This window comes from Mchenga conophoros, linkage group LG3 (assembly GCF_057382185.1).
Source record: "Mchenga conophoros isolate Kocher_MC1m ecotype Shallow Benthic linkage group LG3, M_conophoros_male_GT1.1, whole genome shotgun sequence".
NCBI lineage: Eukaryota > Metazoa > Chordata > Actinopteri > Cichliformes > Cichlidae > Mchenga > Mchenga conophoros.
This window is the reverse complement of record NC_140528.1, coordinates 38,246,363-38,261,511: the sequence shown is the minus strand read 5'-3', so window position 1 is coordinate 38,261,511 and position 15,149 is coordinate 38,246,363. Positions and strand designations below refer to the sequence as shown.

At 42.1% G+C, this 15,149-nt stretch overlaps 2 protein-coding genes across 4 annotated transcripts in view; both read left to right on the top strand.

Moving 5' to 3' along the window:
- LOC146578528 (uncharacterized) overlaps positions 1-14,354 on the top strand; it is a 28,930-nt gene extending 14,576 nt beyond the window's left edge. Inside the window, exons 2-3 of one of the 3 annotated variants that reach the window (XM_085268761.1) lie at positions 10,111-10,216; positions 11,344-14,354. In XM_085268761.1, the coding sequence (XP_085124887.1) occupies positions 10,199-10,216; positions 11,344-12,168 (843 nt within the window). In that variant the 5' untranslated portion in view covers positions 10,111-10,198 and the 3' untranslated portion in view covers positions 12,169-14,354. Of the gene's footprint in view, positions 1-7,680; positions 10,217-11,343 lie in introns of those variants that run through there. The other 2 variants (XM_085268762.1, XM_085268760.1) reach the window with 2 other exon arrangements.
- Positions 1-15,149, top strand: part of LOC146578510 (hemicentin-2-like) — an 871,231-nt gene that overhangs the window by 331,356 nt on the left and 524,726 nt on the right. The gene's annotated exons all lie outside the window — the stretch shown is intronic.

Here is a 15,149-nt window from a genome sequence, read left to right as displayed (position 1 = left end):
TATCGTGCCATCTCTAATAAGTTTATTCCCATGTAACCAGGTGTATGTCATGGTAAAGCATCCCTCACACATTTGAATTTGAATGTATTTATTTAAAAGGCACAGTGCAGTTTGACATAGTCCAAGTACAAAACATGAAACTGATGTAACGGACATAAGTTTATAGCTATTGCAAATTTTCAACAATTGTCACTTGTTGGGCTTACAATCAAAATAAATACATTTTACCATAAAACATACATTTTCATAAAGCCAAAATACATCGTAAATACAACTACAATTAATAGACAATAAATAAAAATAATAACATTAGTTAAAATGAAAACATCTCTGATTTCCCTTTAACCAAACTTTAACCTTCAATGGAAAGGATCTGATGTCTGTAATCAATTTGATTTTGGTTGGAAGTGGGTTACACAGATTACAAGCCTTTATGGAAAATGCCGACTGACCAAATTTAGATCTGCGATATGATATCTTGCAGTTTCCGTTCACCATGCTTCTAGTAATACAATTACTATCTTGTCTCTGGATGTATCTATTAAGACACTCTGGGGCCATCCTATATATACCTTTAAAGACTAATTTAAGAAAACACAAATGATTAAAACTCTTAAAACTAAGTAAATTATATTTCTCTAAAATGTGACAATGATGCCAGGGCTGCACGATTTTGCATAATATGAGAATCACGATTTTTTTTGCTTAGAATTGAGATCACGATTCTCTCATGATTTTCTTTTCCAATATAAATATTTATTGCACTTATTAACTGCACATCAACTTTGTAACAGTTGAGACTGAACATAAAAACAATGTCTCAATTGTCTACTCTTACTAACAAAACCTTAAAATACTTTTAAGAATAACATTTTGAACAGTATTCTTTCCGTGTGTAAGCTGATGAGAGAGGTACGTATTAGGTGTTTTCTTAAAATGTAAACCACAACTATTACCAAAATATAACACTTAGTTTGGCTGGACCATAAGTCTGTCATTGCCGTGAAATGTTGTACTGCTTGTAATTCGATCTCCACACTTGCCCGACACTGCGTGTATAGAGCAGGTAGTGCAACATTTGAAAAATAGTTGCAGGACGGAACTGTGTAGTGTTTGGGTGTTGATCATTTTCCTAAATCCCTCGTTTTGCACAGTGTTGATGGGAGCCATATCTTTAGCCAGGTGATAACTGATTCATTGCGGGTCATAGAGGAGATTTGTTTAAGAACCTGGCTTCTGAAGCTTGCTTCTGTATCACGTGGTATAAGGCTCTGCCCTTGTCATTTGTTTTTTTTTTGTTGGTTTTTTTTGCCTGTCCCATTTGGTTCTTTAGAATTGTTCTTGAGAATTTAGAATTGCCGTCAGAATTGTTGTCTGAAGACCAACAAGGATACCCAATGGATTTATTTTGCCAAATGGATCATCGTGGCATTGCCGTATTGGTCCATTTGATCGACCTTTGTTTTTATTATTTATTTTATTTTATTTTCAGTTGTTACAGACGGGACAGACATGAGTGAGGGATAGGAAAGGGAGAAAGAAAGAGGAAGGAAAAGAAAAACAGAAGGGGAGAGGGACAGTGAGAAAGGGGAAAAAATAATAATAAAATCTCCTGGATCACCTGTTGAGAGAGAAAGAATAGAAAACAAGCAAAAAAAAACCCCAAATCAACATACTAAACACAACACCATCGCATTAATCTAGCTAAGTGTAAACAGCAGTAAATACTAAATATTCAATGTTGTTGTGCAGCACGCAGGTCAGACAGCGCACAATGTGCTTTAAAGTAGCAGCCAAGAAAGGTGTAATTTAAGTCTACGAACAGTGAACACCCGTGTGCACACCTGTGTGGATCAGCGTGCTTGTATTCAAATGGTTTCCACATGTAATGGTCTGCAAGAGGATGTAGAGACCCATAGCCCTGTCCCCCAGGGCATGAAGCAGGCATGGAGGAGATCCAGGCCCCAGACATCCACAGGCCCCAGAGTGTGAGAGCCCAAGGAGGACCACCGGAGGGACATCCGTGCCACCCTCATGGGAAGGGCTGAGGATCCCCAGACGAGGCGTCACCCAGTAGCCACCGAGCAGAAGCTAGAGGGGGCAGCACCGGCGTGCCCGCCAGCTCTGCCGGCAGCCAGGTATGCCAGAGTGAACCAAGCTGCAGGCCCAGAGGCCGGAGGCCTGAGAGTCCCCTGCACCCCTGAGGAGGCCTGACCGAGCAACAGGCACCAGGCCCCGCCAAGTAGCCACCGGGAGTGAGCTGGTACATACCTGAGCGCCCAGCCCTGGACACCAAGAAGCACCAATGCACCGACCCCTGAGGGCATCGGTCACGGCAGGGAGTGTGGTGAGGGGAGATAGGCCTTGGAGGGCCTGGGAGTTCCCAGAGAGGTGGAGTCTAAGACCCGACCTGACATATTGACATATAGACACAGACAAACAGGCACACACAGACACAAACATGCATTCCCACCCTCATGCACACATATACAAACACTCAGCACTCACCCAATGTCAGGATTGACATAAATGGACATGTACACATAATCCCACTCCCCAAACATACTCTATACCCCGGGTCCAGGTACCCTCGCCCCCAGAGGGGGAAACAGAACCCAGACCCAAGAGATGTTACCCTTCCCCCGAGGGTGGAGGCAAGCAGACCGTCCCAGGCTCCGCAGCAGCAGGGAGGCCAATCGGACCTTCTATATCCCACGATTCATTGTGGGTCATAGAGGAGATTTGTTTGAGAACCTGGCTTCTGAAGCTTGCTTCTGTATCACGTGGTATAAGGCTCTTCCTTTGTCATTTGTTGAGCAGGAAGAGTGAGCGTTTGTTTTCATTCAGATTATGTCCCGGATCAAAATGCGGTACAATCGTCATCTTTTTTTTACCTTTTTTCTTTTTTTTCTTAAATCGTTGTCATTTGGATATGAGATCACACATAAGTATGAATTGAGATTGCGATTTTCTAGCATTTAATTGTGCAGCCCTAAATGATGCCATCGAACAGATTTGACATACCACACAGACGTTCAAAATGAAACAGGAGACATGAGACGCAGACATGACAATACAAACTTGATAACATAAGACACGCAGCATGAAACACAAAGGGTGAGGGAAACTTAAATACAGGGGAAGAAAATAAAAGAGAAATCTATACTCAACAAAAATATAAACGCAACACCTTTGTTACTGCTCCCATTCCCCATGGGATGGACGTAGAGACCTAAAATTCATTCCAGATACACAATATAACCATCCCTCCCAAACAGTGGTCACAAATCAGTCCAAATGTGTGGTAGTGGGCACATCTGCTATATTGAGATAATCCATCCCACCTCACAGGTGTGCCACATCAGGATGCTGATCTGACATCATGAGTAGTGCACAGGTGTACCTCAGACTGCCCACAACAAAAGGCCACCCTGGAATGTGCAGTTTTTTGCGCTATTGGGGGTCTGGGGACCCAGAACCGGTCAGTATCTGGTGTGACCACCATTTGCCTCATGCAGTGCAACACATCGTCTTCGCATGGAGTTTATCAGATTGTCAATTGTGGCCTGTGGAATGTTGGTCCACTCCACTTCAATGGTTGTGCGAGGTTGTTGGATATTCGTGGGAACTGGTACACGCTGTCGTATACGCCGGTCAAGCACATCCCGAACATGCTCAATGGGTGACATGTCCGGTGAGTATGCTGGCCATGCAAGAACTGGGACATTCTCAGCTGCCATCTGCCCTGAACAATGTGAACCATGATTCATCCGTGAAGCGCACACCTCTCCAACGTGCCAGACGCCATCGAATGTGAGCATTTGCCCACACAAGTCTGTTACGGCGACGAGCTGGAGTCAGGTCAAGACCCAGATGAGGACGACGGGCATGCAGTTGAGCGTCCCTGAGACGGTTTCTGACAGTTTGTGCAGAAATTGTTTGGTTGTGCAAACCAATTGTTCCAGCAGCTGTCTGGGTGGCTGGTCTCAGACGATCTTGGAGGTGAACCTGCTGGATGTGGAGGTCCTGGGCTGGTGTGGTTACACGAGGTCTGCGGTTGTGAGGCCGGTTGGATGTGCTGCCATATTCTCTGAAACGCCTGTGGAGACGGCTTATGGTTGAGAAATGAACATTCAATGCACGGGCGACAGATCTGGTTGACATTCCTGCTGTCAGCATGCCAATTGCACGCTCCCTCATTGCTTGTGGCATCTGTGGCATTTTGCTGTGAGACAAAACTGCACATTCCAGGGTGGCCTTTTGTTGTGGGCAGTCTGAGGCACACCTGTGCACTACTCATGATGTCAGATCAGCATCCTGATGTGGCACACCTGTGAGGTGGGATGGATTATCTCAATATAGCAGATGTGCCCACTACCACACATTTGGACTGATTTGTGACCACTGTTTGGGAGTGATGGTTATATTGTGTATCTGGAATGAATTTTAGGTCTCTACGTCCATCCCATGGGGAATGGGAGCAGTAACAAAGGTGTTGCGTTTATATTTTTGTTGAGTGTAATAACTAATTGAACTTCACTGACCTAAAGAACTTAAACATAAACCATTGTAATTTAGCGCCCAGCTATCTTTCTGAACTACTCCATTCATACAATCCCAACACAGCACTTAGATCATCAATCACAGGCTCCTAGCACAACCTAGGACTCGAATGAAGTCGAGAGGTGACCGGGCCTTTGCATCCGTGGCACCTAGACTCTGGAATAACCTCCCCGTTCATATTCATACTGCCGAGTCTATCCAGTCTTTTAAATCACGTCTTAAAACTTATTTTTTTACTTTGGCTTTTGATTCTGTTTAGTTGGCTGGTCTAGCTTGTTGTGTTGTTACCTATTGTTTGTTGTCCTCTTCTATTGTTTGTTTTAACTGTCTCGTGCTTTTACTGACTGTGAAGCACTATGGTCAACACTGTTGTTTTAATATGTGCTATATAAATAAATTTTGATTTGATTTGATAAACATCAAAAATGAACTAGAACTAAAAACAATGGCTCAAAAGACCCAGGAACGTGACAAATGCATAAATAACTGAGCTGCTAAAGTAGGTATATACAGGGAGTGCAGAATTATTAGGCAAATGAGTATTTTGTCCACATCATCCTCTTCATGCATGTTGTCTTACTCCAAGCTGTATAGGCTCGAAAGCCTACTACCAATTAAGCATATTAGGTGATGTGCATCTCTGTAATGAGAAGGGGTGTGGTCTAATGACATCAACACTCTATATCAGGTGTGCATAATTATTAGGCAACTACCTTTCCTTTGGCAAAATGGGTCAAAAGAAGGACTTGACAGGCTCAGAAAAGTCAAAAATAGTGAGATATCTTGCAGAGGGATTCAGCAGTCTCAAAATTGCAAAGCTTCTGAAGCGTGATCATCGAACAATCAAGCGTTTCATTCAAAATAGTCAACAGGGTCGCAAGAAGCGTGTGGAAAAACCAAGGCGCAAAATAACTGCCCATGAACTGAGAAAAGTCAAGCGTGCAGCTGCCAAGATGCCACTTGCCACCAGTTTGGCCATATTTCAGAGCTGCAACATCACTGGAGTGCCCAAAAGCACAAGGTGTGCAATACTCAGAGACATGGCCAAGGTAAGAAAGGCTGAAAGACGACCACCACTGAACAAGTAACACAAGCTAGGGCTGCTCAATTAATCGAATTTTAATCACGATTACGATCTGGAATTTCAACGATCATTAAAAATGACTGAGCCGATTATTAGCCCCTCCCTCATTTATCCGCGACACCTTAAAGGCCGGTCCGTGAAAATATTGTCGGGCATAAACCGTCCGTGGCGCAAAAAAGGTTGGAGACCGCTGATTAAGAGGACCCGAGGGAAGCTCGGAAAGCTAAGCAGAAGTTATTTGGAGAGGAGAGTGACTGCTGTTGGTTGAAAAGAGAGGTAAAAAAAACTTCAGTGGTGTTGCACACTATTTTATATTATTTTTTAAAGTCATTGTTAACCCTTTAAAGCCGGTCAGAGCAGCACGCTCCGTGTTGTGTAACTATTTTTAAATCCCTGTAGAACCGGAACCGTGTAAGCTAGCGCAATAATTTGTTTTGCATATGAAACCGGAGGAGTCTGATGCCATCAGCTTGTCCTCGGTCACGGTTTCCTTCCACATATAGCTTTGCAAAAACTGCATAAAAAGCGCTTGCAGGAACAAAAACATAATACTCCAGAAACAGGCTTTGCCGATCCATCAGCTGTTCGTAACACTTCCCACAGTGAAATGATGCACCTGCTGTTTTCTTTGCAAATTTGCATCATAGGATTGTTTTTTGTTTTTCCTGCAGTATATAAAAACTGTATCTCCAAAATAAAACTATGAAGACACTCAAAATAAATTTCCTCTTGTTGTAAACTATTTTTTGCAACTTTATTGTATTTAAAGTTTTGAGGGATAAACCTCTTAAATTTCTCCAAGTAGAAATATATGTAAACAAAACAAAAGCGATTTTCAATATTTTTTGTAGTTTATTGCACTTTTTTGCAATGTATGTAATTACTATGGACTTAATGCATACATATTATTAAAATATGGGCTATAACAGTTGTATTGATGTATAGCAACTTGAAATGCTCCCACAAATGGCACTACAGCATGTAAAAAAAATAATATAAGCTCTGGTGGACTTGGTTCTATAGTACCCGTTGCCTACTGGTGGTGGTCAGAGGGCCCGGTGGCGCCAGTGTCAGGCAGCCTCGCCTCTGTCAGTGCGCCCCAGGGTGGCTGTGGCTACAATGTAGCTTGCCATCACCAGTGTGTGAATGTGTGTGTGTGAATGGGTGGATGACTGGATATGTAAAGCGCTTTGGGGTCCTTAGGGACTAGTAAAGCGCTATATAAATACAGGCCATTTACCATTTACCATTTAGGTCTTAAAGGGTTAAATAAATATCGTCAAATAATCGTGATCTCAATTTCAGTGAAAATAATCGTGATTATCATTTTTGCCATAATCGAGCAGCCCTAACACAAGCTGAAACGTCAAGACTGGGCCAAGAAATATCTCAAGACTGATTTTTCTAAGGTTTTATGGACTGATGAAATGAGAGTGAGTCTTGATGGGCCAGATGGATGGGCCCGTGGCTGGATTGGTAAAGGGCAGAGAGATCCAGTCCGACTCAGACGCCAGCAAGGTGGAGGTGGAGTACTGGTTTGGGCTGGTATCATCAAAGATGAGCTTGTGGGGCCTTTTCGGGTTGAGAATGGTGTCAAGCTCAACTCCCAGTCCTACTGCCAGTTTCTGGAAGACACCTTCTTCAAGCAGTGGTACAGGAAGAAGTCTGCATCCTTCAAGAAAAAACATGATTTTCATGCAGGACAATGCTCCATCACACGCGTCCAAGTACTCCACAGCGTGGCTGGCAAGAAAGGGTATAAAAGAAGAAAAACTAATGACATGGCCTTCTTGTTCACCTGATCTGAACCCCATTGAGAACCTGTGGTCCATCATCAAATGTGAGATTTACAAGGAGGGAAAACAGTACACCTCTCTGAACAGTGTCTGGGAGGCTGTGGTTGCTGCTGCACGCAATGTTTTTTTTTTTTTTTTTTTTTTTAATAAATAGGACAGGGGGAATGAATGAGAGAAAGAGGGGGAGAGAAAGAAAGAAAACCAAAGGGGAGAAGAGACGGTGAGAAGGGGGGGGAAGAGAGAGAAAAAAAAAAAAAAGAACTCCTGGGTCACCTGTATGGAGAAAAAAACAAACAAACAAAAAAAAACAAACAGAGGAGACAGCAAACAACAAAGAGCAACATAATAATAGAGAAAACAAAGCACCATCACAATAAACTAGCTAGCCATAGATATCAATATTTACTAAATAATAAACGATATTGTGCAGCACGCAAGATAGACAGCGCACAGTGTGCTTTGAGGTAGCAGCCAAGAAAGCTTTAGTCCGCGTCTGTGAATACCCATGTGTGCATACCTGTGTGGATCAGCATGCTTGCATTCCAAAGGTTTCTCCATGTAATGATCTGCTAGGGAGTGTGGGGGGGCCACAGCCCCGTCCTCCAGGGTGTGAAGCGGGTATGGAGGAGATCAAAACTCCAGACATCCAGAGGCCCCCAGAACACAAGAGACCATGGAAGACCAACACGCAATGCACGCAATGTTGATGGTGAACAGATCAAAACACTGACAGAATCCATGGATGGCAGGCTTTTGAGTGTCCTTGCAAAGAAAGGTGGCTATATTGGTCGCTGATTTGTTTTTGTTTTGTTTTTGAATGTCAGAAATTTATATTTGTGAATGTGGAGATATTATATTGGTTTCACTGGTAAAAATAAATAATTGAAATGGGTATATATTTGTTTTTTGTTAAGTTGCCTAATAATTATGCACAGTAATAGTCACCTGCACACACACATATCCCCCTAAAATAGCTAAAACTGAAAACAAACTAAAAACTACTTCCAAAAACATTCAGCTTTGATATTAATGAGTTTTTTGGGTTCATTGAGAACATGGTTGTTGTTCAATAATAAAATTATTCCTCAAAAATACAACTTGCCTAATAATTCTGCACTCCCTGTAGTTCTGACTTAACACAAAACAATTCAGATTCGCCTTGACCGTCTTAGCAATCTTCTTTACATGCTTGTCCAATTTAAGACGTAAATCAAAAATTATTTCTAAAAACTCAAAATATTTGGCCTTCTTCGTTCCTTACCTGGATTTTAAACTCATCATTTATCTGATCATCAGGAACAAGAAACTAAGAATCTGTTAGTCTCACTCATTTAAACCCTCTGCTGCATTCTGTTCACCCCTGCTATCATTCAATCATCTTTCCTAATATAATATTAGTCCACTAGTTCATATATCATGGTGGCACGGTGGTTAGCACTGTTGCCGCACAGCAAGAAGGTCCTGAGTTCAATTCCAACATCAGGCCGGGGTCTTTCTGTGTGGAGTTTGCATGTTCTCCCCGTGTTTGCGTGGGTTCCCTCCGGGTACTCCGGCTTCCTCCCACCGTCCAAAGACATGCAGTTTGTGGGGATAGGTTAATTGGAAAATCCAAATTGTCACTAGGTGTGAATGTGCGAATGAATGTGAGTGCGAATGGTTGTCTGTCCCTTTGTGTTGGCCCTGCGACAGACTGGCGACCTGTCCAGGGTGTACCCCGCCTCTCGCCCTATGACAGCTGGGATAGGCTCCAGTGCCCCCCGCGACCCTGAAAAGGATAAGCGGCAGCAAATGGATGGATGGATGGATGGATGGATAGTTCATATATCGCTTCTCATCTTAGTAAGTGAACCGAACAAGATGATAAAATCAGAAACACAGGTTTAAAATACCATCTGGTATTCATGAGCTTCATTGCATGTGTGTGTATGTGTTAGTGGGATTAAAATATTCTGTGCTTATGTATGTCGTTTTAATTACTTTCCCCTTTTTCTGAAACAAATCTGTTTACTACACCTTCTTGTTTCAGAAACATCTAAAGAAGAAAGTCTCTATTGTAGTCAGGCACAGCTAAATTCTGCTTGTGAGTTAACCTAGCCAACCACACTGTGTGTGATTGTAAATGTACCCCCTCGTGATGTGTGCCACTTCATCTATGTCCTCTATTTGTACCACCATATGGAGAACCACAATAGCCACACACACATCGAAATACAGAATTCTTAGATGCTTAGATGATAAATTGTAGAATAAATTCTCCATTTGTAAAATAAATTTAGAATTCCACATTAACAAAGTGAGTTTCAAAATGTTTTGAAATTACCATCCTAGGGGAGCTAGGATGGTAATGAGGTGCTTGAAATGTTGTAGGTGGCTGAGTTTATACTGCTACCAATGAGACTGATCGGGACTCCGTCTTTGTGGATCTATGGAAGTCCATATATACAGGGTGTAGCATCCCCTGGGTAAAGGTGGTGATATGCAGGGGGTCAGGGGTTTTTCCCTTTCAAGTTCTTGTAGGCAACTGATGACTTTCTTTTTGTAGTTGCTTCTGGGGTTTCACCTTGAAGCTTAATAGGTATTGTTGTCACTGAGGAGTTTAGTCATGTTTATTTGCTCTGCTTCTTTTTGTCAGGGATAAAATACAAATATATACTTTTTGTGTCCCAGCTGAGTAACAGGAGGAGAAGAGTCTGGTGGTGCAGCAGAGGAACAATTTCAGCCATTTGGACTCAGCTCAGCCACTACAGAGGAAACAATGACTTCAACACAAAAGGTGAGAAAAACATCACAATTACACTGTTATTGAAACTGTGTGCACAGCTGGTCTGTTTTTAAAAACCTGTTAACAACAGATTTATCTTTTCCATCCTGGGCTCCTCCATATATACAGGGAGTGCAGAATTATTAGGCAAATGAGTATTTTGTCCACATCAACCTCTTCATGCATGTTGTCTTACTCCAAGCTGTACAGGCTCGAAAGCCTACTACCAATTAAGCATATCAGGTGATGTGCATCACTGTAATGAGAAGGGGTGTGGTCTAATGACATCAACACCCTATATCAGGTGTGCATAGTTATTAGGCAACGTCCTTTCCTTTGGCAAAATGGGTCAAAAGGAGGACTTGACAGGCTCAGAAAAGTCAAAAATAGTGAGATATCTTGCAGAGGGATGCAGCAGTCTCAAAATTGCAAAGCTTCTGAAGCGTGATCATCGAACAATCAAGCGTTTCATTCAAAATAGTCAACAGGGTCGCAAGAAGCGTGTGGAAAAACCAAGGCGCAAAATAACTGCCCATGAACTGAGAAAAGTCAAGCGTGCAGCTGCCAAGATGCCACTTGCCACCAGTTTGGCCATATTTCAGAGCTGCAACATCACTGGAGTGCCCAAAAGCACAAGGTGTGCAATACTCAGAGACATGGCCAAGGTAAGAAAGGCTGAAAGACGACCACCACTGAACAAGTCACAATACAAAAATACAACTTGCCTAATAATTCTGCACTCCCTGTACAGAATCTACTGCTGTTAACAGCAGCTTTATCTTTTCCATCCTGGACTCCTCAATATATACAGAATCTACATTCACAACCAAAAACCACAGAAGTTACAAGAAAATACAAAGATCATATTTTCTCTACACACATTGAAACAATAATATCATCACTTTAATTTTTTCTGAAGTAAAAGAGTTTCTCTGCTGATTGATATTTTTTCAATAATGTCATTTTCATTACAACTCTCATTGTAGCACATCATTGTAATGTGATACTATTACCAGAAGGCGGTGGAAACACACCAACAATGTGTTTGTTGACATGTTTGATTCCACCAATGGAGGGAGTTACAGTTTGTTCCACGACTGCATTTCACTCACTGCCTGTGTTTGTATCTGTCACTGCAGGACCAACATGGAGCGAGAAGTCAGCGCTCTCAGGAGGCCGACAAACCTCACAGAAGAAAAGGAGAGAAAACCTACAGCTGTGATGAGTGTGGGAAGGATTTTACCCTGGCTGGAAGCCTAAAAACACACCAAGTCATCCACAGTGGAGTTAAAGCATACAGCTGTGAGTTGTGTGGAAAGTCTTTTACCCAGGCTGGAGTCTTAAAAAGACACCAAATCATCCACAGTGGAGTTAAAATTTACACCTGTGACTTGTGTGGAAAGTCTTTTACCCATGCTCAAAGCCTAAAAACACACCAACTCATTCACAGTGGAGTTAAACCTTACAGCTGTGATGAGTGTGGAAAGTCTTTTACCCAGGCTGGAGTCTTAAAAAGACACCAACTCATCCACAGTGGAGTTAAACCTTACAGCTGTGATGAGTGTGGAAAGTCTTTTACCCAGGCTGGAAACTTAAAAACTCACCAACTCATCCACAGTGGAGTTAAAGCGTACAGATGTAACTTGTGTGGAAAGTCTTTTACCCTGGCTGGGGACTTAAAAACACACAAACTCTTTCACAGTGGAGTTAAACCTTACAGCTGTGAGTTGTGTGGAAAGTCTTTTACCCAGGCTGGAACCTTAAAAACACACAAACTCATCCACAGTGGAGTTAAATCTTACAGCTGTGAGTTGTGTGGAAAATCTTTTACCCAGGCTGGAAGCTTAAAAACACACCAAGTCATCCACGGTGGAGTTAAAGCGTACAACTGTCACTTGTGTGGAAAGTCTTTTAAATATCCTCATCAGCTGAAAAAACACCAACAGATCCACACCAGAAAGTAACTCTACAAGTGCAGTTACTGTGAGGATGTATTTACCTTTTTATCCTGTATTTTTAACCTGATTGTTTGGAATAAATATGATCAGTAAACTTATGGAGTTATACTGAATGAACTGTTTGGAAAAATGAAGACTCATCACTGTGGTGGTGGGAAAGAGTTTCTCTGTGATCTTTGTGGAGACAAAATGAACTACTGCAAAGAATGTGGGAGAGGCTTCCACACACCAAGTACATTAAAAATACATGAACTGTTCCACAGTGGGGTCAAAAAGCACATCTGTGACCAGTGTGGGTCATCCTTCACCACTGGACATGAGCTCAATGACAAAGCATAAGGGAATCCACACAGGAGAGACACCATACAAGTGCAGACACTGTGACAAAAGCTTCTCACAATCAGGTCATCGTAACAAACATGAACGTACACACATGGAAGTGAACTTCAGCTGTGACCAGTGTGACAAGAGCTTCAGGAATCTCAGTTCATACTCCGAACACAAACGATCCCACGCTGTAAATAAACTGTTTCACTGTTACCTGTTAAGTCTAATTGTTGAATGTTGCCATTGTGTTTCTTAAATTTGTACAGTCTTAGTTTAAGCAGTAGGATCAAAGCCATCTCTTTGATCCTGACCACCTCTCCAGCCACTCTGTGCCGGGGAGGTTTTATTGTAGATACATCCTATCTGAAAGATCTGTTTCTTTTGATGAAAGCTTCCTGGGGTTTATGACCCTTTGGTCAGCAGGAGGACACACACACACACACACACACACACTCACATTCTCACATAACACACACACACACACACACACACACACACACACACACACACACACACACACACACACACACACACATTCTCACATAACACACACACACACACACACTCAGTGTATACATTTACATACAGTGCCTTGTCTTTGTAACCAAAGGGGGGTTGCAAGGGGAGGTGTTTTGTAAACTATTGTTTGAAGTTTGTCAATAAAAGGCAGCGAGAGGAGGCCACCATTTGGGGTTCATTGTCATGCTGGACACAGATGAGGGCTTCCCTTGCGCAAGAAATCAATCGAACATTGTTGCCTTGCTTTTCTTTCATGGGAATAAGTTCTGGATACAGCGGGGTCTGAGTTTAGACCCAACATTACCAATGTGGAAAAACCTTCACTTCATTATCTGCTCCGTGCAAACATCAGCCTGATCATGCAGGACTGAAATCACTGGATCACAATGAATCTGAAGAGAGAGAAAGATCCTCTTCTGGTTTCAGGCTCAGACTTACAAACCTTGAGATCAGGCTCCACAGAGTTCAGATGGAATCTCCTGTAAAGAGTGTCAGCTGATGCCAAACTTGGATCTGATGAGGTAGCTCTGATTTCTGGACCTGCAGTGAATAATCCTGAATGTTACATTTAGGAAGCTGCATGTATAGATATGCATATCAAGTTTATTATTTTTCCTTTGAGGGATTTAATTCTCTAAAATGTTATCCCTGTTACATTTTAGTCCTTGTTTCCTTAGGACACAGTAGTGTTTAGTAGTTGTATTCATTTTATGTGTTACCTAAGTTAAATTTCAATCCTTCCTTCATATTTAATCTTTTGCTGTTGTAAAATCTTCTCTTAAATCATTTTCTCCCCAAACTGCAAATGTTTTCAAAGCAGTTGCTCTTAAAACCTCCAAAAATGAACTAAATCTGTCCACCAGCTTTGAAACAACACCTGCTGTGACTTTATGTCCAGAAAAAAAGAAACTCAAGCTGAACTGGTTTTGGGCTGTACTTCCATGTAATGCCAGTTTGTACCAGAAGATGGAGCAGTGAGTCAGTGTAACCTTTATTCAATTAGGCAAAGAACACAATCTTATTCACAGTGGCAGCAAAGAAATGTTGAAAGTTAAAAACAGCAGCACACATCAGGACCAATTTAAAGATCACAGGTGACTACTTTTACTTAATTCAAATTCCTTCAAATTTTGGCTCCTCCTTTCACTTTAGTGTATTTACTGTATCCTTGAAGTCCACATGTTGTTTTTTAATGAATTCATTTTGATCCACATGTTCTGCAGCTGTTTCCCTGTTGATTTGATGTTTGTATTATGAAATCTTGATAATATTAAAGTGTTAGTTATATTTGATGAACTCTGTGTAAAGTTTGTCTTATTAAACAGTTTGTTGTGAAAATGAAGAAATGGTCTCAGAACAACTAGTTTGAGCCATGATTTCAGATTCAAACTAATTTAACTGTTTTCAGTGGTACATGTGGAGGTTTATCAGAGGAGGCGACTTGGCTGTTCTCCACTCACACAGAACAGGGTTCCTGCAGCTCATTAAAAACTCTAAAATGATCTTCAAGGACTAAAATATTTGATTTTTCTCAAAAACCTGCTGTGGGCATGACGCTTTTAGAGTGTGTGTTTAAGATGCATTGTGATTAACATCTCACACATTCCAATAAAGCAGATGTTCCTGCATTGCAACAGCGCTTTGCAGATGTGTTCTCCCCCTTGCCCGTGTGCACGACTCTCATGGAGCACCACTTTGAAACGCAGCTGATTGGCAGATTCCCTTGTCTGCAGAGTCCAAAGACAAAAACGGCCTCCTCCACTCTGTGTGGTTCGTACCAATTCGTCACACTTCCGTTTGGCTTGTTGGAAGCCCCGGCCAGTTTTCAGCACTTCCTGTAGCGATAGCTGCGTCCTCACACTGCATATGCTGTTTCTTACCTGGATGATGTCATCATTCATAGTGATACCTCAGTGGAGCATGTGCAGTGGTTGGTCACGGTCCTGGATTCCCTGAGGCAGGCAGTGCTGATGGCAAACCCGAAGAAGTGTGTGGTTAGAGGGAGGTACAGAGTTTTTTGGTACAATTTTGAGACCCCATTTGTAGGCTGATTACACCACAGCGATGTGATGAAGGCTGTCCCAATTCCAAATGCGGCCGGAAATGCGCACTTCATTTCCCCGGACTTGAAGGAGTCAGGT